At 39.3% G+C, this 24847-nt stretch overlaps 1 protein-coding gene across 6 annotated transcripts in view; it reads left to right on the plus strand.

Moving 5' to 3' along the window:
- Positions 1 to 24847, plus strand: part of znf185 (zinc finger protein 185 with LIM domain) — a 95869-nt gene that overhangs the window by 34002 nt on the left and 37020 nt on the right. For 5 of the 6 annotated variants that reach the window (XM_028816039.2, XM_051934814.1, XM_051934815.1 and 2 more), the window contains 8 exons: positions 7836 to 7904; positions 10983 to 11051; positions 13376 to 13453; positions 13575 to 13655; positions 16418 to 16474; positions 17077 to 17220; positions 23981 to 24049; positions 24571 to 24663. In XM_028816039.2, coding sequence (XP_028671872.1) covers positions 7836 to 7904; positions 10983 to 11051; positions 13376 to 13453; positions 13575 to 13655; positions 16418 to 16474; positions 17077 to 17220; positions 23981 to 24049; positions 24571 to 24663 — 660 coding nt within the window. The remainder of the gene's footprint in view (positions 1 to 7835; positions 7905 to 10982; positions 11052 to 13375; positions 13454 to 13574; positions 13656 to 16417; positions 16475 to 17076; positions 17221 to 23980; positions 24050 to 24570; positions 24664 to 24847) is intronic. The other variant, XM_051934813.1, reaches the window with a different exon arrangement.

A 24847-nucleotide genomic window follows, 5' to 3' on the forward strand; every position in this document is an offset into this window, starting at 1 on the left:
ACTAGGGAGGTATCGCCCCCCAAAAGGAAACACCATCTCAGCCCTGGTACCAACAGTTCTAAACTTGCACAGTTTTTGGACAATTTTCTTACATGTTCTTGTTGCATTCATGGCTTAATATCTGTTTTGTCAGAAGCCATACCACATGCACTTTCTGAACAGGTAAGCCACCTGAAGCTAAGCATGTTTGGGCCCGGCCAGTACTTGGATGGAAGAGCATCAAGGAAAAAGCTTGGGTCACTGCTAGAAGAGGTGTTGGTGAGTCCTGCAGGGGGCATTTATCCTGTGGTCTGTGTTTGGATCCCAGTGTCCCAGTGCAGTGTTGGGGACACGGTGCTGTAAAATTGGCGCCGTCCTTTAGTTGAGGCATAAAGTCAAGGACCTTACCGTCTGCAGTAATGGAAGATCCCTGAGCATCTTTCATAAAGAGAAGGGTGTTTCCTGATGTCCTGGTCAAATTGCTTATCACAGCCTGGTCATTCCAGCTCCTAATTATTCCCCATCCCTTACTGGCTAACTGTTACTCTCACCTCTTCACCACCTAATAACTAATGTATGGTGAGCGATACTGGCATATAAATGGCTTCCCTAGCATAATCCAGGTGAATGCTGCCTATTGGTGGTGGTTGAAGTGGCTCTACATTCTCTATGAGCAGTGCTATATAAATTCAATATGTTTTTCTTCTTCTTTTTCATCTCTTGGATATTGTGTACACTTGTACTTTGGTTTTGTAATACACACATTACTTTATTATAATTTTAAGGATGTCATTTTGTGTCCCGTTTAATGGCTGGTACCTACATTGCTAGTCATCATGTAGTGTATTGGCCTCTTGTTTGCTTACTTGATTTCCAACACCCTCTCTGCCCACGTCTACTTCTCTGCACTATCCTGCTGATAAGGTGACTCCAAGAAGTCTGGAGCATTTAGACCACCATGTTTGTTTCTTTAGCTATATGCTTGTTTTGCCTCTATGATTTTGTCACTCCATCTTTTGGCTCTTGGGACAGTGGTGCTGCTGTCTCGCAGTAAGGAGACCAGGGTTCACTTCCTGGGTCCTCCCTGCATGGAGTTGGCATGTTCTCCCTGTGTCCGTATGATTTTCTCCCACTGTCCAAAGTCGTGCAGGTTGGGTAGATTGGCGATACTAAATTGGCCCCAGTGTGTGGGTGTTTGCCCTGTGATGGATTGGCGCCCTGTCTTGTGCCTTGTATTAGCTGAGATAGGCTCCAGCTCCCCCTGCGACCCTGTTCTGGACTAAGCGGGCTAGAAAATGACTGACTGACTGTTTTCTAAAATTGACCATTCCCTGGAAATGGTTTAAATCTGCTACCTTCTTTACTTTGGAATTAATGTCATTTTTATCATTATTACTCTTTTTTTTACCTAATTGAAAAAGCAGAAGGTGGTAGCAACACAAGTCAGCCGCAACTGACACTTTAATTCTTTATTTTATGAAAAAGTGTCAACTTATGTTTGAAACTGAAATGTGACATTTATTCTTATTATTCACATGTAACAAATACTTACTTAATAATGTACAAAATATATGTTTTCTATGAACTTATTACATAGAAGACCATTTTTACAACCTAGTTATTGGGCTCTATACTTTATTCTTCCAGTGAACAGAAACTGATAGCAACATTTTCAGGAGGAAGCACAAAACCAGCATTTTACAAAAGTGATCCGTCTTTGAACTCGCCTGTCTCAAACTGTCTTAGGTGGTAAATAGTGTGAACAGAGATTCTTCTACCATGCTAAACAGTTATTGGAAATTACACATTTATTGACAGGAAAGAAGAAAACAAGAATTGAAATAATATTGTCCTCTGTGAGACCTTCCAGCTTCTGTAACCTGTATTTGAGAATCAAAGAAATTTTAGAATCAGTCTAAATTCATTTTTTAATAAAGCTTCAGTGATTTGACAATAGGGCGGCACGGTGGCGCAGTGGGTAGTGCTGCTGCCTCGCAGTTGGGAGACCTGGGGACCTGCGTTCGCTTCCCGGGTCCTCCCTGCGTGGAGTTTGCATGTTCTCCCCGTGTCTGCGTGGGTTTCCTCCGGGCGCTCCGGTTTCCTCCCACAGTCCAAAGACATGCAGGTTAGGTGGATTGGCGATTCTAAATTGGCTCTAGTGTGTGCTTGGTGTGTGGATGTGTTTGTGTGTGTCCTGCGGTGGGTTGGCACCCTGCCCAGGATTGGTTCCTGCCTTGTGCCCTGTGTTGGCTGGGATTGGCTCCAGCAGACCCCCATGACCCTGTGTTCGGATTCAGCGGGTTGGAACATGGATGGATGGATGGATGATTTGACAATATTTAGGTTGCATCTATATTTTTCCCCCACATTTTTGTAGTTACCAGTGGGATGTCTGCTTCAACTACATTACTCAATAATTTGTTCTTGAGTCCTACAATGTTTTGTTAGACTATTTGTGGATAGATTTAAATATTTCTCTCAATTTTCATCAGTGTATTTATATGAAAAAATGCTGTGTTGACTTTATCAATATCTTTCGGAAGGCCAGACTAGACGGTCAGTTTCCTCTCTGTGTCCAGAGTTGCACTTGTAAGCCATCTATATATATAATTCACTAAGCCGCCAACAAGTAGCCACCCATGGAAAGCACGCCGGAAGGGGCGTGGATTCACTAAACCGCCGACAAGTAAGACGCCAATGGCGCACGCAGGAAGAAGCCACGGCCACCAACTCTTAGACCATTGGATACGACGAAAACTCGCAGAGCCACGCCCACCAACTTGGAAGCAACGCCTCGGAAAACATGCCATCATTTATGTTTGTTTGTGCCACAGTCCACTTGCAACTCTGAGCCACATTGACTTTTCATTAGTCAACCTTAGTGGAACCTTGGTTTACACAGAGGCAGCGCCAGAGAGAGACATACGCACACACAGGCAGCCTGAGAGAGAGAGCCGCGCATACACATAGGCAGCGCCACAGAGAGACAGAGGCACACACACAGGCGGCGCGAGAGAGAGAGAGCCGCGCAATCCTTTAAAACTGAGGTTAAAACACAATGAAGGAAGCAGTCTTTAAAAACCAATAAGCCCTGTGCCTCTTTTTCATTAGAGTCTCACCTGCTTCACCGATGCAGACCCTGCAACAGTCGAGACACTCTCTCACCAGCTGACCTTCTCTGTGCCTGACTCCACTACTGTCAGTCGCCTGATTAAAAATGGCCTTTTGAAGGAGAGTTATGGACCCGCTATACCACAGGAACACATTTCCTTCGAGCCTGCTCTCGCTCACTGTAACATACCGGCTTTCTCTCTCTCCTCACTCGCTCGCACACTGCACAGGGGAGAAATGCCCGCAGCACGACTCCACCTGGAAACCGTTTCAGCCACACTTCCACGCCCCTCGCTACGCTGTGAGTGCGATGATTATTTATTTAAAAATGGCCTTTTGAAGGGGAGCTGTGGATCCGCTATACCACAGGATCACCTGTGACATTGCCTTCACATTGTTTTCCTTTTATTTATGATCCCGTCGAGCAGATCAGACACCCAGGCAAACAACACTGAATAATCAATAGCTGCAACCACTTTGCCCGCCCCAACTCCTCACCTGAGTCGGTTTCGTCTGTGTTCAGCAGTGTTTCCCAAACTTGGTCCTGGTGAACCCCTGTGGATGCAGGGATTGTTCCAACCAGATTCTTAATCATTAATGCTGGTGAAACTCATCCGGGATAAGTCGGTTTTTCAAATGCAGCCGTGTAGCAGATTAGTCTAGCAGACTGGCTGGATGCAATAATCCGAGATGAATGCGCACCCCCGCGCTGAGTGAAAAGACAATGTATATTGAGTCTAAAAGCATGATCAGCAAGTCTTTGATAGGCTGCAACAAAATGATGAAAGAACGGGCGCATTTTTTTCACACAAGCTGGGTGGGTGGGTGTTAGTTAATTAATTAGTTACGTGAAGGATTTCAAGATTTAATATGCACAAGCGGTAACACTGTAAAAGCAGCCCAAACCAGAAAAGACGGCTGGCAAAAAGTGGCCGACAAATTAAACGCGTGTGCATTGTACTTACTGAAAGCAGCGTTCCGGATTTTGGAAATGTTCATTTTTTTCCCTCTGCTTAAAAAACATTAAAAAAACGGCATGATTATGCAGCGTATACTATGCCGCGGGTTGGTATGCAGCGTGTAAAACAGTTTGTTTGTCGTGGATGATTTTCCTTTTACTTTAACACGAAGACAATTTCCTGTTAGATTTGCCTTTGCGATGACAATTAATAAGGCACAGGGCCAAACTTTCAAAAACATGGCTAGCGGGTCATACTCTCGCACTGATTGCGTCCCTGCCCTTTGTACACACACCATTACCCCCCCCAGTACTACCATGGTCGGGTGACTTGGTGGATTATATATAGAAAAGCAGCCAAAACCGCAAACAACAATGAAAAGTCTACGTGACTCACACGTGCATATGGACTGTGCAAAGAGGAAAATGACTCAGGTGACGAGTTGGGGGTGGGCACATGAAATGTTACTTTTCTTGGTGATTTATTACATTACCAATTTTTTAAATGTTAATTTTCTCCCTGTGCTTAAAAATCATTAAAAAAGTGGCCTGATTATGCGGCGTATGGTACGCCGCAGGTTGGCTAGTTTTTTCTTTAATATGGTGACTATAACGCAGTGCTGTGAATTAGATCACACTTGCTCATGATAAGATTTGTACTTAAAACTCTTATATTTTTAATTGGGTTCTTATGATATGGCCTAATATTTTGTTTATTGCTGTAACTGGCTACATTAAGACAATACTTTTTATGTGAAGAAGTGGATAACCTCTCAGCAGTAACAGCCACTGCCAAAAGGTACTTAGTGATTTGAAAGAGTAGAGGGAGAAGTGAGGCTTGGATTAGAAAAGCTGCAATCAAACAAGTCACTAGGACCAGATAAAATTTACTGTATCCTCAAGTGCTTAAGGAAGTTAATGAGTACATAATGTACATAAACCCTTGACATGTGTTGTACACTGGACACTGGGTAATTCCTAAGGACTGGAATATAGCAAATATTATCTTGCTATAGAAAAAGGGAGACTGGGTAGAGCCAAATAACTATAGGCAATTAAACTTAATATGCATCATGGGTATATTATTAGAAGAAATTTTTAAGGAAAAGATTGAACAACAGATGACAAGAACAGGAGTGTTAAAGGGTAATCAGCAAAGGTTCAGATAGGGAGGTCCTGTTTTACTAACATGCTGGAATTATATGAGGAAGCAAGAAAGGGATTCAATCTCCATCCATCCATCCATTTTCCAACCCGCTGAATCCGAACACAGGGTCACAGGGGTCTGCTGGAGCCAATCCCAGCCAACACAGGGCGCACAGGGAACCAATCCCGGGCAGGGCGCCAACCCACCGCAGGGGATTCAATCTGATTGGTATATATGATATTATTTATCATACTTTACAGAAGATTTTTGATAAAGTCCCACATCAGAGTGTAGGCAAAAAACTCAAAGAAATGGGATTGCAGGGTATTGTATGTACAGTGATCCCTCTTTGATTGCGGGGGTTGCGTTCCAGAACCCAATGCGATAGGTGAAAATCCGCGAAGTAAAAACCTTATGTTTATATGGTTATTTTTATATATTGTAAGCCCTTATAAACTCTCCCACACTCTTACAAACATTTCCCACACAGTTATACACCATAAACCCTTTATATTCTCTTAGATATTAGGTAAGATTCATTGAAATTATGTATGTAAACACACTGTTTCTATACAGTAAAACCTAAATGTTTTAAAGATATCAAGCATCTCCGATATCACATATGTTACAGCCATTACGATAGACAGGCCACCAGCAATAAATACGTACAATGCAAGAAAAATTGTATAAAATGTGTGTACAGTTACACTAAACGCACGTACATGTACTAAGTACGTAGAAAATTAGTTATGGGTACTCGCCAACAATGACATGATGTCTGATAACGAGGAGATAAATGTTACTGCACAACAAAGGAGAGAGTTACAGCTGTTCTAAAGGAGCCTCTTCAGGCGGCTGTGTAGCACCGCCATTGTCATCTGGAGTTTCTTCTTCCACTGAAGACGTACTAGGTGGTGTTTTGTGGGTAAGGAACATCGTGATGGGCAGTTGCTGGCGCTGCTTTTTCATTTGTGTAAGGAGGTTAATTATACACTTCCGTGGCGTCGTCAAGAGCATTTCTAAATTGCAAAGAATTTGCAGGTCCCATTCTTCAGCTGATGTCTGGAGATCTTTTGCTATTCGTAGAATGGTCACGAGACGCTCGAGAGTTAGGCCGGCGTCTTCTTCCTGTGCTGGGTCCTCTTATTCTTTATCTTCCTCGCTCACAAAGTGGAATCGAATGCTGCTCTCCGTCGCTGAGCCAATCAGCACCCAGGAACTTAACCGCATGCTCTGATTCTGTAGCTTCTCAGCCATCCACCAATAGCGTCCTTTGTATGAAATCAACTGGGCAAACCAACTGAGGAAGCATGTACCAGAAATAAAAAGACCCATTGTCTGCAGAAATCCGCGAACCAGCGAAAAATCCGCGATATATATTTAGATATGCTTACATATAAAATCCGCGATAGAGTGAAGCCGCGAAAGTCGAAGCGCGATATAGCGAGGGATTACTGTAGATGGTTGCTGCAGAGGAATTGAGACTGCACATTGCAGCAGTGAAGGTTCTTAGTATTATTGACACGTGAAAAAACACAGCACTTGAGGAAGTGTTCTGCAACATATTGTTATTTAAACAATCAAGGAAAAGTATTCAACCTTTGAAGACAGTTTCTGGCAGAATCATTACATCATGTAACTATGGTTACAAGTCCCCAAAATTCTTCCTTATCCTTGGCAGCTGGAGTGCATTGTGGTTGGGCATACATGACTAACTGAAAAGCAATAAAGCCAAAAAAGCATTTCCATCTTCAAGAGGAAGGTGCTGCCTGCACATTAATGGTCTAATGTTAAATATGTCTGAATGGCCTGTTCTTGTCAAATTTCATAATGTTCTATTCAGAATAAATGATCTAAATCAGAATTTGTATTTCACAGGTCAACATTGGACATACTATATTTGTAGTTAAAATTCCTTTTACATACATTTACCATTTAATTTTCTTTTCTAAAATTGCCTGTCGTTTTAAATTATTTCATTGCTTCATCAAGATTTCTTTCCAGTTTTAAAAAGAGTTCATATTTAATATGTTTACTTACTTGATTACTTTACTAGAATCTATTTCATGAATATATGTAAATTAGGAAAAGTATTGACTCTGCTCCAATATGTGAGGGACTCTTGGGCACTTTTCGCTGTTTTTTTGGTTTCCACATATAATGATCTCATTTTGCAACTTACTGTTGATATTTATAACTCACAGGTTTATGATAAATCTATTAAATCTAGCCTGTAGGCTTTTTGAAAGTATAATTAAAATTGTTTTAGTTTTAGGTTTTGCTTTAGTGTAAGTTTGAGTAACAGGATAAGGCCTCCATGCTGTGAGGAAGTCAATGGTGAACTCAACCAATGTGTAATAGAACAAATTTAAGATGTATCTCACCAATTAGTTAAAGATCAAATGTTTCACTATTAATATAATAACAGATTTTATATATATGTATATGTATCAGCTTAATATACCGTACTTTATAACTACTAAAGAAGCCTAAATGGTTTCTGTGGGGCTATTTATTTGATCTGAGTCAGACTGGAAATTCCAGATTGGACATAAATGGTCACAGAATCCCGCAGATGATGGAGTTGTGTATTCACCTGACTTATGGTTTCTTTTGTTTTGTTCGATTTGCTGTTTATAGGGGTGTGTTCACTAAAACAAGCAATAACCCACCTTCATCAGCTTCCTCTGCACAGAATGGATACAACAGGTATTGTTATTATTTATTTTCTTTTCGGTTTTGAATGTGTAAGTAGAGTTCAACTTCTGGTTGATGACATGTTTAAGCTAAATTTAAATCATAAAATTATGCACTCCATTAAAAAAAAACACACTAATGTACAATAAGAATAACACGATTCAAAAAATAATTTTTCATAGCACATTTAAGTTTTGTTTGAAATATAAATGGAGCCAAGGTGTGTATTACAAAGGTTCAATTATGCTTTATATGAAATTTGTCAAGCTTTTTATTGTACTTTTCTCACAGATGATTGATGGGTTTTAAAAATGCTGGCCTTACTTTATCCTACATAGTTGATCACATTGAAAACACCTGAATTACCAGCTGTAAGTAACTGCATGTGAATGAAATTGAAATAAAATTAGAAAAACATATTAACTATGGGCTTGTCCACCTTGGAGCCATTTATTCATTCATTCACATAGCAGAGACTCTAGAGCTCCACCACAAGCAAACTAATCAAAAGAATATTAAGCAAGGAAGACATGATGGTGAGTACTGATTCCTTAAGGATTCCAGTCTTGAGTTCCATTGCATCCAGGAAACAGTTCCGGGTCAGGTGGGACCTCACCATGATATGAGAGTCTGCCTCCAGCAGCTCACCCTAACTGCACCCAAGGACCCCAACAGGCCTGCTCACCAAAATTACATCTCCCATGTAGCCCTGTTTGGTGTGCATCCCATTTAGACCCCCAAGTGATGTCACCACCCAGTGTATTGGGGAAGCCCATGGCCATGGGGAGCAGGCTCATCCTGTCCATCCATTATAACAAATGCCCGTCCATCCACATCCTTCCTCCCGGGTAAGGAAACATCCATCCTGGTTTGGATTCCAGCCAGCTCATGTTGCCTATTACATGGGTTATAGTGTTGCTAATAAGCACCATCTTTTGAAATGAAAGATGCAATGCATTTAATTAGTCACGTGACAAATGCCTTGGAATTGACATGTCGAAACTGATGTCCTTGAGTGGGCTTGTTGTCAGTAACGCCATAGCTAATGTGGTCTGCGGTTACACTTGTTAAACTCAGATTAGATGATGACTGAAGTTTAAATGATAGACCAAGAGGCCAGCTAATATTTCATAATTGTACTCTCGAGGTGGTATTTCAGATTTCCAAGATTGGTCCATATTTATTATCCACAGGAATCAGCTCCTGACATATTGACTTCTTATCCATAGCCCATTAAGGTGTCACATTGCAGACTTTATGCTTAGCCTTGTTTATAAAAAGCAACTATACCACTTGACCATTACTGAGATTTTTTCATTTTAAAACATCCAATTTAAAACATTTCATATTTCTAATTTATATAAACAAAAAAAAGTATACAGATTGGCACAGAAGAAAGAAGCTCTGTTCACTTTTAGAAGCTCCATGCTGCTTTTAGCAGCAGCAAACGTAGTTAGGGGAAGGTAGTGTGAAGTCCATGCACATGCATTGCTACGCTTTATAGTTCTGCTGTCTACGTGCTAGAGAATCAGCATTCTATATTCATTGGCACAGTGCATTTTGAGAGTGGAGCTGTATGTTCATACAGGCTCATCCTAGCTGACACCCCATTGGTGAAAAAGCGTCATGTGCCTGGTCTCTGAATTTTGTGTGGAAACAAGAAATCATTTCATCAGTATGTCAGAGGATTGTACATTGTATTATATCCTGGGACATACTAGTAACAATAGAAACAATATTGGAATACCCATTTATTGCTCGTTTTAATAATGTATTTGTAATGGGATTAATAAAGTATCTATCTATCTATCTATCTATCTATCTATCTATCTATCTATCTATCTATCTATCTATCTATCTATCTATCTATCTATCTATCTATCTATCTATCTATCTATCTATCTATCTATCTAATTTATGATCTCACTGCTTTATAGTCTTCAATATTTGTGCCATTTTATGTAAGGTTATAAATTGTCAAGTTGTTGGCAACTGCCAATAGAACGTTTTGAGGTATAGATGAACAGCAGGATGAAACAAATGTTGTTTCTCTTCCAGCAAAATTCATGTCATTAACACAGGAAGAAAGGTGTTTATTTTCTTCATACTTTAATTCTGCATATCATTTAGTATTTAAATAAAGATCTCTAGTGGAAAAACAAAAAAAACAATCAAACTCATTTACTGTCACATGTAGACATTTTGTTGAGGCATCATACGCGTGTTATGATTGTTGATGACTTCTTGATGACAATCCTAAAGATGCACTGGAGACAGAAATGAAACTCAAAGCTCCACAGTGCATGAAGCAGACAAACCCTCATCTGCAAGAATCAAGAAACAGGGAAGTGTGGTGACTAGTTAATGGGGTGGGGTAGGGGGAGATGGTGGTGGGGGTTGTTGTTCAAACAGCTGTCCTTATAGTGAATATTCTGTGAAGAAAACAGTAATGTGCTCGATGCTGCATTTTGGAAATTATGCAGCATGTCACATTTTTCAAAAATACACCACACCTCTACGGTGATGTGTATGAGAGGCACAAACAGAATTGGTTTTACTTTTGTGTAGGCAATTACTTGCATTACACAGCTGCGGAATAAAACACAGGTAAACACAGGTTTGTGAACAAGTCTTTTTTTGAGCAATATTCCTTATTTTTACCCCAGAAAACTTTTAAACCCTCTGAAAATATTTTTAGTGAGTTTTACATTTTACAACTGCGAAATCAACAGCAAAAGAAATTTTAGTGTCAGTACTGAAAAACTGTACGTGACTTGAAAATTCCCTGTTTTGCTCATCACTATTTATGACTTATGATCATGATTTATGAAGGTTTACATATCCATTGACAGTACACATGATTTTTAATAGATATACTGAATCTCAGCACATATAAGTCTATTGTTTACTCAATAAAATTAGAATTCTTACAGGGAAGGGGAATGCTTTTAATAATGCAAGTAAGATATTGTAAAGGGAATCACAAAGATTTGCCAGTTGCCAACTAGTGTGGATCTTAATTAACTTTTCTGATTATATTTTTAAGAAAGAATCGCAAGTGCTAATCTTCTTTTGTTTTTTTCTTCCCAGTTCAAAAGGCTCCAGTGATGCCTCCCAATCGTCAATGATCAGAAAACCTTCCAGCGATTACAAGAAATTGTAAGATGATTTCTACCAAAGAGACATATCAGAGTGTATTAGTCAGCTTGATTCATGATGAATAAACCTGTAAATGAGACACAAGAGGTTCACATCATTCAAGCTGAGCAGCCACATATACAAAAACAAATCATTCCACATAGGTGACTGACAGGACATTTAACTGGCACAATCTATAAAAACAGTGGACACTAAAATGGCTTACATTAATTTAATGTATTGAATTAGGGTCTGGTATGGCGTTCTGTGCAACTACTCAGACAACCTTCCATTCTAAACAAGGAGATTTGAGTTATTTGGCTAAGGTGTTTCAATTTACCCTCTTCAAGCTTCTACTCTAAATTTCAAACAAAATAATGCAAGCATAAATGGTGGTTGCACTTCTACTAGAAAATGTTTCCAGGTTGACAATCATCTTGTGAGGCATTGAGCAGCTTTTAACTCTTCATTGTATCAATTAAGGACTTTAGAAATTGATGGTTTCAGTTAACCTGGGGTCAAAAACACACTTAGATTGCATCTGATAAGTATAAAAATGTAACATAAACCTAATGAATATCCAACACTATACAGTACCTAGTACCTAGTGATTCATGCAGTAGCGTTAAGACTGTTTGTGTACCTGAAAATATTAATTTCTTTAAGATCGATGTTATGGATTATCCCAGGCTATAAAGTGTTCCTAAGCATGCAATCCCAAAAATACCCACCACAGAGGGAAACCATCAAACCCAGCTATTATCAAGGGCAAAGAAGTATATAAAAATTATTTATCCTTCACAGGAAAAATATTCTGTAACACTGAGAAGCCTCAAAGAGCACAAAAGGCATACAGTGTCTTTTCAAGGCAAATCCAGACTTAAACAGAGTCTCAATACGTAATGTCAAGAATTGTCAAAAAACAGAGCAGTAGGTCAAACAATCCAGTAAATCATTAAGCACAAGCTAAACAAAAGAACTCACCACTCCAAAGCACATTCACAATTAGCCTTCAAATTTATAGGGCAGTTATTGGCAGGAGGCCCTGCCTCTTAGGGTACCACACACAAAACATAGCAAAGACAACTGATATGCATAGACAAAATCAAAATCAAAAACAAAAAACAAAGAATGATTTGCATAATCAACATAAATAAATAAAAAACAAAAACAAATGAACAAAAGAGACATAAAACATGAATTTATACAAAGACTGAGACATGACATTTGGTGGCACACAGAACATGTTCAATTTCACAATTTTACAGCATATTAAGTTTTAAGACATGAAACTGTCAAACTCATCAGTCTTTACACTCCATGTTTAATAACAAAGCAACACATTCTTTGAGACGATTCCCATGCCTACTCTGTTGCTAAACTGGTTTATCTGGAAAAGTAAAGTGAACGACATCCTGCAACTGTGTTGCAATCTTCTTATCCATGCCCACTTTTCACTCTGTGAACACAACAATCTCAGCCTTTAGCCACATTCATTTAAGGTGGAAGGATTCTTAGCAAATCCATTTACAGCAGGAGTATTCCCACAACATCCAAGGAAATGGGCAGTAAAGGATCTGATTCTACAACCCATTGGATTACACTGAATGCTAGCAAACCATTTAAAACTTGCTCTTCAGCCCCATTACATATTTATTTAATTCCAAAAAGACCAAGATTTAAACGAGCCCTAGACAGGAGAAGTTGTCAAGATTGATTTGTTAACTTTAAGCCAAAAACAATAAAATCAAAACAAAAAGCAGAATCCATAAGTCAGACATAAGACTAGCTCAAAATAACTTCCACATTTTTTTTCTAGCAATGCATCTGTTTATTTGAAGTCTTACACTTATTATAAAATTCAGACATCTAACTGGGTGCCTCCATCTTTTATAGTAACAAAATGATAATGTCATATCAGCCACATGTGACTAGCAACTGTCTTCCAAGGCAGTATTCCATAAACTACTTTATAAAAGGATCATTTAATTTAACATTTATTGAACTACTGTGATGGACTTGACACCCTCTCCAGGGATGTTCCTGCCTTGTGCCCTATTCTTGCTGGTATTGGCTCCAGCCCCGGTGACTTTGCTCAGGGTTACAGATGGTATGGTATTTATTGAACTATTGCTGGTCTGTGCAGCTTAAACATAATGCATGAAACTCCATCATTTTCTGTGTTTAATTTCATCATATGGCACTCTTTACATGGCCTAAAAATATGTTTTATTTGAGGAAGGCTAAGTAGGCTTGTCTAAGTAGGCTTGCCTAATACTGTGTTTTTTGTTTTTCCATCTTAAATGAAGGCTGTGGCTCATAAGTTTGTGTGTTTTGTGTTTCAGAGCACCGTATAACATCCGTTTTAGATCCGACAGCCCTACATCTGAAGAATTTCAGTATACAGAAGAGCACAACTTAAGGTAAAAGTCTTCATTGGCAAATGCGCGCCTGGCCTGTATTTCATATGTAGAGAAATAATGGAACCTTTTGCATTTTTAAAGCAGTTTGTTGTCTAAAAATACTGTTGTTTGCCCTATCCAGGTCAGAAGCTGCCAACAGTGTTTTGAAAAATACTGCTCCAACCCAACGATCTTACGTAATGTCTGCAGCTAAAAAATACAGGTGAGATTGTTTTCCTGTTAGAACTTGTGAATTCTGTGAAATAATTATGGCATGGGCCTGAAGAGCAACACACTATTACCATTTTCATGAAAGTCTTAGTTTTAAAGATGTGAATACACGTGAATTGCAACAATTGTGGGTAGATTCATGGCCTTTGTGTGAAATAAGGAAACTCAGAATTTACCTCCTTTATATTATTCATGTTTAGAAACCAGCTGACAATTTAAGTTGACTGTAGTTGGCTCTGAATCCACAGATGATTTGAAAGAAAATGAGTCAACTTGTGTTTATTGGGCAGTATGGAGTTCTAGGGACACACCAATACATCCAGAGGGACTAACATTTGGTCAATGACTGAAGCTATTACTTGGAGACTTTGAAACACTGCAGAGCTGTCATTTTTAACTGTATAATAGTGGAAGGAAGTCAAGATGGAGTGTGTTTTCAACAGCAGTGTTGATCCTGCTTATAAACTCTTAAAAACACACATTAGATTAGATTCTCACAAATGACATGAATCTGCCTTAAGATCATCTAAAAATGCTATGGAACCACACACCTTTGTAAGAGAGTACAGAAAACGCACAGATGGTTGAACACTTATTCACTTAAGGGTCAAGGGATGAATTCAGAAATATCTATCCATCAGTTTTCTAAGCTCACTTTTCTCTTATAGAGCCATTAGTGAGCTGGAACTTTTCTCAGCAGCCTTGGGTACAGGATATGAATGAATCCTGTAAAGGAAGTCAGACCATCACCAGACACTTTCACACATAAATCCCTATATGTTCACTTATTCTGTACCAGTTCAGCATTTACAGTTAAAGTAAAGTCTTGTCTTTAGGGTTTGTGAGAGGTGCAAAAAATACATCTCTCTATTATTTAAAAAAAATCCTTCGACGCAACGAGAATTTGGAGACGAGACTTTTTGGAAGAGAGATTTTTTCAAGTCCTGCGAGACAAGACTTTTACCTTGACATTCTTTCAAGTCATACCCTCCTTTCAAACATTTTCAAACAAGACCTCAACTCTCATTCGTGTGAATGCTTTTGTCAGACACACTTCCTGCGCTCTCAGCTCTTATACATTTTAATGTTTTCCCCACTTTAAGTTCCCAGTTAAAGAAGATGTATTATGTCCAAATCTTATTGAAAAATTTCATCATGTTATTGGAAAAATCTAAGAATCGAGATGGCTAAGTTAAATAACAAAACAAACCTGTGGTCAGAATTCAGGTTCAGAAGCATCAAAAGCCAGGAGCACAAAATGCAAGAATACTTTGAGGTTGACAGGAGTAGGGACAGAGTCCAAAGAAAGTTTGGGGCACTAGTCGGGTTGCCCCATTTAATTCAAGTGCAAATAGAAAGGAAAACAAGTGCACAATGGCGCAGTAAACCGAGCCTTCCTGGTTCTGTCTGAGTGGCTCAGATGAGAGGTTGTGGCTTTGGAGTAGTTCTGTCCTGCGGCTGGCTCAAAAACAGGAAGGAGCGTGGGTTAGTTGCCCTCACTTGATATGTTCTCAACGATATGGAGGAAGAATGAGGTGATATTGTTAGCAACAGAACCCCTACTTGTCCTGGAGTGGTATTTCATACTCGAAGGCAATCCTCCAACATGCAAGCGTAACAACATTGTACAAATCTTTTGGTTTTAATCTGAACATCCAGAAAGTGCATGCCATTGGCCTTTATAGTGTTGCAATGGTGGCACCACAGTTATCCATGCATAGTAAATGGGCAGAAACCCAAAACACCCAAAATGGTGGTGTACAGAAAAACAAAGCCACATTGTGGAAAGACTAATACAAAAATAAATAAATAAATCAAAAGTAGAACTAGATGTTAGAAATAGGTGTCTAACCCGCAAAATCTCCAAATATATACTAAATACATAGATAATACAGTAAACATTTATCAAAAACAAACCAGACCATAATGCGTGTCAGACCATTGCAGGGTGCACACACTTGCACAGAGCCAGTATGGAATCAACAATTCACCTAAACTGCATGTCTTTGAGAAAAGGGCAGGAAACCCACAGAGACACAGGCAGAATGTGTGAACTCCACAAAGAGAATGACCAAATGAAGAATTTCAACCCATGGCTGCTATCTATGTCCATGCAAATGACCAATCTCACAAAAAAGAACATTTCATTTGTTTTTGGGAGTGGCACAAGTTACATATGTAAACTAGACACCAAAACCGTAAGATTAGTGATGCTCAATTGAACAGTGGCTCATGATGTTCACAAAATATAACATAAAATATCAAAGTAAAGCGAGTGCTGTACTTAGAAACCTCTAAACTCTTAACACAATAATACTAGTAATTGTTTTGCAAGAGAGACTTTCCCTTTTTTTAGACAAGGTTCCCAAAAGAAGTTACAGTAACTAGTCATTCTTAGGTAAAATGACTTTTAGCACGTCACCAGACTCTGCTCCTCCTGCAGCTTTGCCCTGGGATGGTGTCCATAGAAACTGTCTCAATTAAAATGAAAATGAAAAAGAGACCATAAATTAAGACTAAAATTCAATAATCACTTGATGAAAACACATCCAAACACTCTATTAATAATACAAAAATAACCTGAGAGTGCAGCAATATGGAAATATGTCATTATAAAATAAAGGAGGCAGAACAAAACAGGCTGCCCAACAAAAATGAATATTAGAATATTTTATATAAAATATAGAATATTATTCAAGTTTTACATGGTATTTTGTTTTTTTAATTAATATTTTGTGTGCTTTATTATTTCAGCACTGAAAATACAGAGCTGCCAACTCAGAAATCTCCAGTTTCCTTTGTGGCTAAAAGGTCAGTGGTTTTCATTGTTCCAAATAACTTTCAGCAAATCAAAGAATGTTGCAGAATTTAGGGAATTCGTTCATCATACTCACATACTTGACAAAACATTACTTTATGAAATAATGTAAATTACATAAATTATGAGTGACCCGAATGCTCTGAATTGCCCTGCTCTGTGTGAGTGTGGTATTGGTCAGTGTTGTCCCAAGTACACCAGAATTCTTACCTGCATGTCTGACCAACAAGCAACACGTCGCCACACTCTGGTGCCATTATAAAGAATAACTAAGATACATAACTCAATTTTATTTAATAGAAAATGCAAATAGTGCATATTCACAGGTAAGTGGGTGTGTGCATGAGTTTGTCCTGTAATGGCTGACACGCTGTCTTCAAGTACAGGCTTCTGTCACCATGGCTCTGAACGGAGTTAAGCAGGCTTGATCATGAAAGTACACATGACTTAATACTTAACTATTTGAAGAAATTAATTCTAGATTCTAATTAATCATTATTTTAGTCATATATTGCTTTTTTGAACTTGACATTCTTTCTGTAAATAAGGAACAGTGTAAAGACCATTAACAGTTTCTGCGTTTTTCCTAACAAAGGGTGGAGATTAATGATGATGATCCAAATTACACCAACCAGTTGTCGCCAAGATTGCATGGAGAGACAAAATCCAGCCTTGATAATTCAGACAACAAAGGCACAGTCTTTAATGAAAATCTGGAGTCTCCTGCTCACCGTTTCAGGTAATTCATTCTTCTTTTTTGCCCAAATTAGTTTTGCTTCTCATTTGGAGGTTTCTAGATTTTAATATGTTGGAATGTAGCAGAATCTAACTTGGTGTGATAATTCCTTTGTCTGTTTTTAATGTTTTACATTAACACATACATATCCCATGCCTTTCTGCTTTCAAAGTAGCTATAGTACAAGGGAAACACTAAGAATTAAGTTTCAATTTCATTTTCAATTTTTTTTGTGTAGTATTTTTCACTGTGTACAGGCTGTCAGCGCTATAACAAGATTACAACTAGAATGCAAATTACATGATATACACATATAAAAATACAGATTTGGTTTAACATACAGTAAAACAGATCTCTTTCAAACCGAACGACATAAGTAGATCCTGATGATGTAGGTTGTTCATTGATATTAAAGATGTGTGTAACTGACAATGGAAGAAAGGAAAACAAAAATCAGCCAACAGCCTCCCTGGAGAGAATAAACTTCTGGGGGTCCACAGTTAGTTATAGACAAACACAGATATTGTCACAATTCTGGTGACCAAGAACAATGGGCTGGCCACCCTCTCATGGGCTTTACCTTGTATTCTTTCAAATAATAATTTAATAATTCATTGAAGTGGGAATTTTTAAACATGACAGACTAGCGTTTGACACATTCATAAAGCGAATTTGTGTTTGCACATTTTGTTGAACTGGATTATTCATGGCCAGACAGTTTTGGTTATTTTCTTTGTTTAATAGTTTTATTATGAAGTAGATACAGTTTTTGGATCTCCAGTTTATTAGGGTGTTCACTGTTGTTTGGGTCCTGGAAGAAGAGCCACTTCCCTTTTTCTTTGCTAAAAAAAATTCCACTTCTTCTGAGGTTTGATATTGACCTCATTTGGCATGTGGGCTGGAGGTATGTCAAAACAACATTTCCAGTTAGGGTCCAGGGTAGCATCTCATTTTTGGTTTCTGGAGGACCTTCTAAGATAGAGGTGTCAAATTATATTTAAGGTAATCGAGACTACTCTATTAGCAACAGTAACTGGTTACTAATGGACAAAATGGCTGAAATAAACACTGGTGGCCACTGCCGTCTTCTAAGGTCTGATTTTGACATCCCTCTCCTAGAATCTGTAGCTTGTGTAATCAATGTCTGATTATAACTAAAAAAATACAATAATTATTATAATGGCCCAAAACAGCTGATGATTTACTAAACAGCATTTTATCTTTCCTCAACTCATCACTTACAGACCAAACTCTGGCTATATTCTTGCTTTTTGATTTTTAGTGTTCAGGTTTTTTTTTTGCTCTATTGACATCTGATCTAAATGATGTTGTGGTAGTCTGTGCGGTCCTGTGACAGTAGAAGTAGACTGGCAATCTGAAGTTTAAAATCTCAATCCAACAATTGCACTTGGTGACATCTTTGGCAGAGCGACGGGCACTGAGCAGGCTCCTGTCAATCATGGAGAATCCACTGCATCCACTAAACAGTATCATCTCCAGACAGAGGAGCAGCTTCAGTGACAGACTGAGGAGATCTCTCCTCCCCCACACTATGCGACTCTTCAATACCACCCGGGGGGGTAAACGTTAACATTATTCAAAGTTATTGTCTGTCTGTATACCTGCATTGTTATCACTCTTTAATTTAATATTGTCTTTATCAGTATGCTGCTGCTGGAGTATGTGAATTTCCCCTTGGGATTAATAAAGTATCTATCTATCTATCTATCTATCTATCTATCTATCTATCTATCTATCTATCTATCTATCTATCTATCTATCTATCTATCTATCTATCTATCTATCTATCTATCTATCTATCTATCTATCTATCTATCTATCTATCTATCTACTTCATTTCTCTCTGTTTTGCCATCATAAATGACTCTGCACTGTGAATAGAAAGCACTTTGCAATGCTGTTGACTATGAAAAGCACTTCACAACATTAATATTTATATGCTTACTAATTTATCTTACTATATGTAGAATGTAGTACATGAAGGAAGTGTTAATCATTTGAAAATGAACTTGCAGTCTTTAGTGTTACGTATTTTACAGGGCAGGCGCCATAGCATACTGAATACGGAGCTGCGCTTGACGCCCCAAAGAAGTGAACTCAGACCCCATTGTTGACTCTGCCATCTATTCATCCATTTTTTCAGCCTTCTTCATTCACTTCATGGTTGTCAGGACAGGCACCTCTGTCAACAGGACTGGGCACGAGGCAGGGACTAACACCAAACAGCATTCAGTGTTGGTTCCTGAAATCAAAAATGGGACACAATCACAACAGCGACTTTATACTTGGTCCACTATTAATTTATTATTGACCTTCTCCCAGGAGAAGATTATTGAAAGATGACCTAAGACTTTATTTCTGTGGTAGTGATTCACTCCGATCTACTGTGGTTCCACACAAAACAAGGCTCTAAGTTTCTGTGTAATCTGTTGGTTTACGTGTGAACATGGTTTATGAGTATTTATGATCAGTTTGCATGCACTAGTAAACAGACCGGAACCAGTGATATACAAGTGCAAGTCAATATAGTTCACAAGGGGGCTCTGCCCCCTGCACGCTTTGCTCGCCTACCCCCGGCGTTTTGAACCCGTGTCCGCTGGGCAGCCACGTGTGAGGATGACGCACGTTTAATACGGAGCGTTCGCCCGTGTAACTCTGGGGCCCACCACTGTTAATACGGAGCTCCGTCCGTACTATTATGCGGTGCATTGTGGACTACTGCGGACCCCGCAGTGTTTCCCGTTTCAGTTTGTATCTCGGTCAGTCGAGCTCTTGTTTTTGAAGCTTTTGAATTCCGGTCTCCATTATCTGTAAGCTGCTGTCCATGTGTTTGGCTCCCTCGTTTAACCTGTTTATGACGTTTTACTTTGCTTTCTACTCTGTCTTTCATTTCTGATCTCGCTTTATTCTGCTTTTGTTTCAATGACACCTGGTCCGTGGTAAATATATTTTCCCTTTTTCGAGTACTAATTTTCATTTGTTTGCGATACTGTGATGTTTATCGTACTGTTAATAATGCATTACTGTAATGTGATTCACCTATGCTGTATAGTTTGGACGTGTGAGGATGACGTATGTTTAATACGGAGCGTTCGACCATGTGACTCTGGGTCTCCCCACTGTTACCACGAAGCTCTTTCCGAACTATTATGCGGTGCATTGTGGAGCACTGCGGACTCTGTAGTGTTTCCCGTTTCACTTTGTATCTCGTTTAGTCGAGCTCTTTCTTTTTGGAGCAGTGCCTGCCTGGTCTGCGGCATTTCAGACGCACGTTGTAGGCGCCTGCGTTCATTAATTATATCCAGGCAGGCGCGTGTTTGTATCTCGGTCACTCGAGCTGTGTCGTGTTGAATCCGTGCCTGCTTTGCCTACGCAGTTTGAGACGCGCGTTGTAGGAGTCCACGTTCATTAGATCTGTCCACGCGGGCTCGGTGTCGAAGCTGTGTTAGTTGTTGAGCTGTTTGGTTTTGGAGCCGAGACAGTTTTGCTTCCGCGGTTTCAGACGCATGTCCGTACCATCTCGGGTTTGATGTATGAACCTTTGTGGACTCCGTAGTGTGTCCCGTTTCACTCTGGGGCGGGGCGTTGACTCCTCTTGTTTTATTATGTCTCCTCCTGTGCTTTCACCATGCATTAGTGCCGCTCACAATATGGTGGCGACGCCTGCGCCTTCCGTATTATGTCGGTTTTTACCATGCTGTGTAGGCGGCTTTGCCTTTTGTACTTTACCGCGCCTTCCGGGTCCGCCTCCGCTGTGTGGTGTGGACGTTTAACTGTCGTTGTTTCTGCCTTTATATTCTGTATCTCGGTGTGCATGTGTTTCGTGCCTAGGTTTTTTTGAAGCTGTTGCATTCCAGTTTTCATCATCTGTAACCCGCTCTCCATGTGTTTGTCCCCGTTCTTTAATCCCTTTATAAAGTTTTACTTTGTTTCCTATTCTGTGTTTTATTTCTGACCTCGCTTTATCCTGCTTGCGGCATGTCAGACGGTTCGTAGTCTTTCTCGTTTTACTCTGGGGAGGGGGGCTTTGTTCTGTAACCTGCTCTCCATGTGTTTGTCCCTGTTCTTTAACCTCTTTATGACGTTTTACTTTGTTTCCTACTCTGACGGTTCGTAGTCTCTCCTGTTTTGCTCTGGTTCGGGGGGGGGGGGGTTGGGGGGGGGGTTTGGGGGGCCTTGGGTGGGGCCTGCGCACATGTAGTAGTAGATACTCAAAACAATGGTGTTCACATGTAAACAAATACATCACACACCAAAGTATATGATTTATGGTCTGTTTGGCCTTTCATAGAACTGTAATTGGTTTCTCCTAGCTTCAAAAATAGAGCTTAAACCAGTATGCATGTTCTGGTTTAGTCCTTTTGCAATCAGAAATTGAGTTCTCATTTTGAAAATAACTGTCATTTATAAAGCATACCGTTTTAAAAATATGACTAATGTGAATCCAGTGACTTTCAAGTTGCAAATATTTCTTCACTTAGACCTTTTCTCACTCACCACAGAGTTCCACACCCACTGTCTTGCCATTTTCCATTCCAATAATTGTATCGCTTAGCATTTTGCGGGTGTCTGAAAACTGATAATCAGATACCATCCATCCATCCATCCATTTTCCAACCCGCTGAATCCAAACACAGGGTCACGGGGGTCTGCTGGAGCCAATCCCAGCCAACACAGGGCACAAGGCAGGAACCAGTCCTGGGCAGGGTGCCAATCCACCGCAGGACACACACAAACTAGGGCCAATTTAGAATCGCCAATCCACCTAACCTGCATGTCTTTGGACTGTGGGAGGAACCCCACGCAGACACGGGGAGAACATGTAAACTCCACGCAGGGAGGACCCAGGAAGCGAACCCAGGTCCCCCAACTGCGAGGCAGCAGCGCTACCCACTGCGCCACCGTGCAGATACCAGAATATACAAAACTCAACAGCCAAACTCCTGAATCAACCTAAATGCCTGAGTTATGCCTAATTCACATCTCACCATTAGCTGATCATGATATCTCATATTACTAATAAAATTAACCTGAAAATTGTTATCCCGCATATGTGTCACACCTTTACACTCTGCCCTGTCCCCTGGCACCAAATGGTGACTGTGCGTTTAGCACTGCAGAGCTCGGCCTGTGGAAGTCCAGACTCTCTTCAATTCCATCACTGCCTGCCACTTAACATTATTACAACCAAACTTTAGACCTACCTGTACATAGACAACGTCTTTGCATCCTATGAACAATTACACTCCAAATTTAACCTTCCAGCAACACATTTCTTTCACTACGTCCAAATTAGAAACTTTGTTTAACAAAACCTGCCCAATTTCCCTCACCTCCCACCCACTTTAGCTCTGGAAAAAATATTGATCAGTCTTGAAGACTCAAACAGCATTTCTGTAGCAAATAAAAACAATTTAAAGTCCCTCCCTTTCAAAGATCCCAGAGTACAGTAGGAAAAGGATCTCTCACTCAACATTTCTGAAAAGGAATGGAAGGCAGCCATGCACAGAATTCACTCGAGCTCCATTATGCGCAAAGCATACAATTATTCAACTTGAAATTATATATCAAGCACATCTGTCTTGGTTAAAATTGTCCAAAATGTTTCCAGGGTAAGATCCAACCTGCGAACGTTGCAATCGAGCTCCAGACTCACTGGGTCACATGTTTTGGGCCTGCACCAAATTAACATCATTCTGGACCAAAATCTTTAAATGTCTTTCAGACAGCCTTGGTGTCCCAATCCCTCCTAATCCACTAACAGCTGTGTTTGGTGTTCTTCCAGATGGGCTTAAAGTGGAGAAGGACAAACAAACGGTGATCGCCTTCACTACACTATTGGCACGCAGACTTATCTTGCTCTACCGGAAGAATCCTAACCCACCTCTTTTCAGTTAGTGGATAACCGATGTTATATACTATTTGAAATTGGAAAAAAGCAAATACTCACTTAGAGGATCTGTTCAAAACTTTTTTAAAACCTGACAGGATCTAATTAATAATATTTTTGGAATAAGCATTTAAATTGAGGAAGAAGATTCTCTTCCCCTTTTTATTCTATTTATTTACTTACTTCTTTTTTCTACTATTATATTTTCACTATGTTAGCCGAGCTCTCTTTCTCATGAGTGGGGGTTGACTTGACTTGAACCTAGTCTTGTAAAATTTGACTTGCTTGTATGGAAAGTTGTTTGATTTTAATAAATTTAATAAAATGTTTTAAAAAATGAGACCTACCTGCTCAGTCATGCTTTTGTTTACTGTATGTTATCTTACATATAGCCAGTGTCACTACTGAGTATAAATTTTTGTCTCTTTGTATGATAGTATATTTTTGTACCATCTCCTTTGGTATTATTCTAGTTTTTGGATTATTATTGGCTAACGCTGCCCCACATTGAACTGCCACCCCATCCAATGTTGCTTTTCAGTTTGCAGCCAATTCTGCCAAAGCTTTTGATCTCCAGAAAGAGACAATTGAAAGAGTGAAAAAGGCCTAATAAAACTAAAAATATCCAAGTCAGTTTTCTTTCTAGCAGAGATTACTTATACAAATAAATCTCAAAAGTGTCCACCGACTGAACTTGGTGAGACTTTGCTTTGCACCAACAAATCAATTCGCGTGCTAATCCATTTGACGTTCATTTCATGTATGTTATAAGCTTGAATCCACACACTTTCAAATATTTGTCTTGCGATTTTCTTGCTCGTTTATATTGAAAGATAGCATTTTATTTTTCAGAAGCAATGAAGGAAACACAAAGTACTCAACTGATGTAAAGACAACAGAATATGTGAATGAAGATCCCAGGTATAGTACCCTTTTGCAATTTGCTTTCTCTTTAATCTGCTAATACTTTCCTAATTCATATCACTTCTTCACATTTAATTTACTTTAAAACAAAATAACTCCAGTTACGTAGGCCAGAGTCTATCCTAGCTGCCTGTGGAGCAAAGCAAGAATTCACTCATCTTCAGTACATTCCAGCGCACAATCCCTCTTACAGGGTCAGTTACTCAAACACACACATACCTTTCAATCATGGGGAAGAAAACAAACAAAGAAACAAAACTGGGAAAATGTTTAAAATTCAACATGGGCATCTACCAGCCTGGGATTTGAACTTGTGACTCTGACCTGTCCAGTAAAAAACAAAACTAAATCAACACTCACTTGTTGTTCTTGATGAGACACCAGTTGACATTCCAAAGCCAATACACTGGGAACAAACAACTTTGCATAAAACGTCAAACTTTATCACACTCTGAAGCTTTCTTTTCAAGAAATACAATTCTGATGCAACTGATTATTTTCTTTTTCTTTCTTTTCAGCCGTAAAACACAAACAAAAGTTCAAACTACCATTACAACAACTGAGACTTTGATTGATGTTGACAAAATCCCAAAAGAGTGGGAGATCCAAAGGTAAAAACAGCCAAAAAGAAACTTGACTTAATGAGTCAGTCATTATTAATCTTTTAGACTTATGTTAGTATTGATATCTTTATGGTATAAAAATAATTGTTTACTTTGAAAACCTAGTCATAGAAATGAGGCTGTCCTTCCTGGGCATATTATTGAAAGCCATAACATCCAACTCACAAACACA

Source organism: Erpetoichthys calabaricus, chromosome 12 (assembly GCF_900747795.2).
Source record: "Erpetoichthys calabaricus chromosome 12, fErpCal1.3, whole genome shotgun sequence".
NCBI classification, from domain to species: Eukaryota; Metazoa; Chordata; class Cladistia; order Polypteriformes; family Polypteridae; genus Erpetoichthys; species Erpetoichthys calabaricus.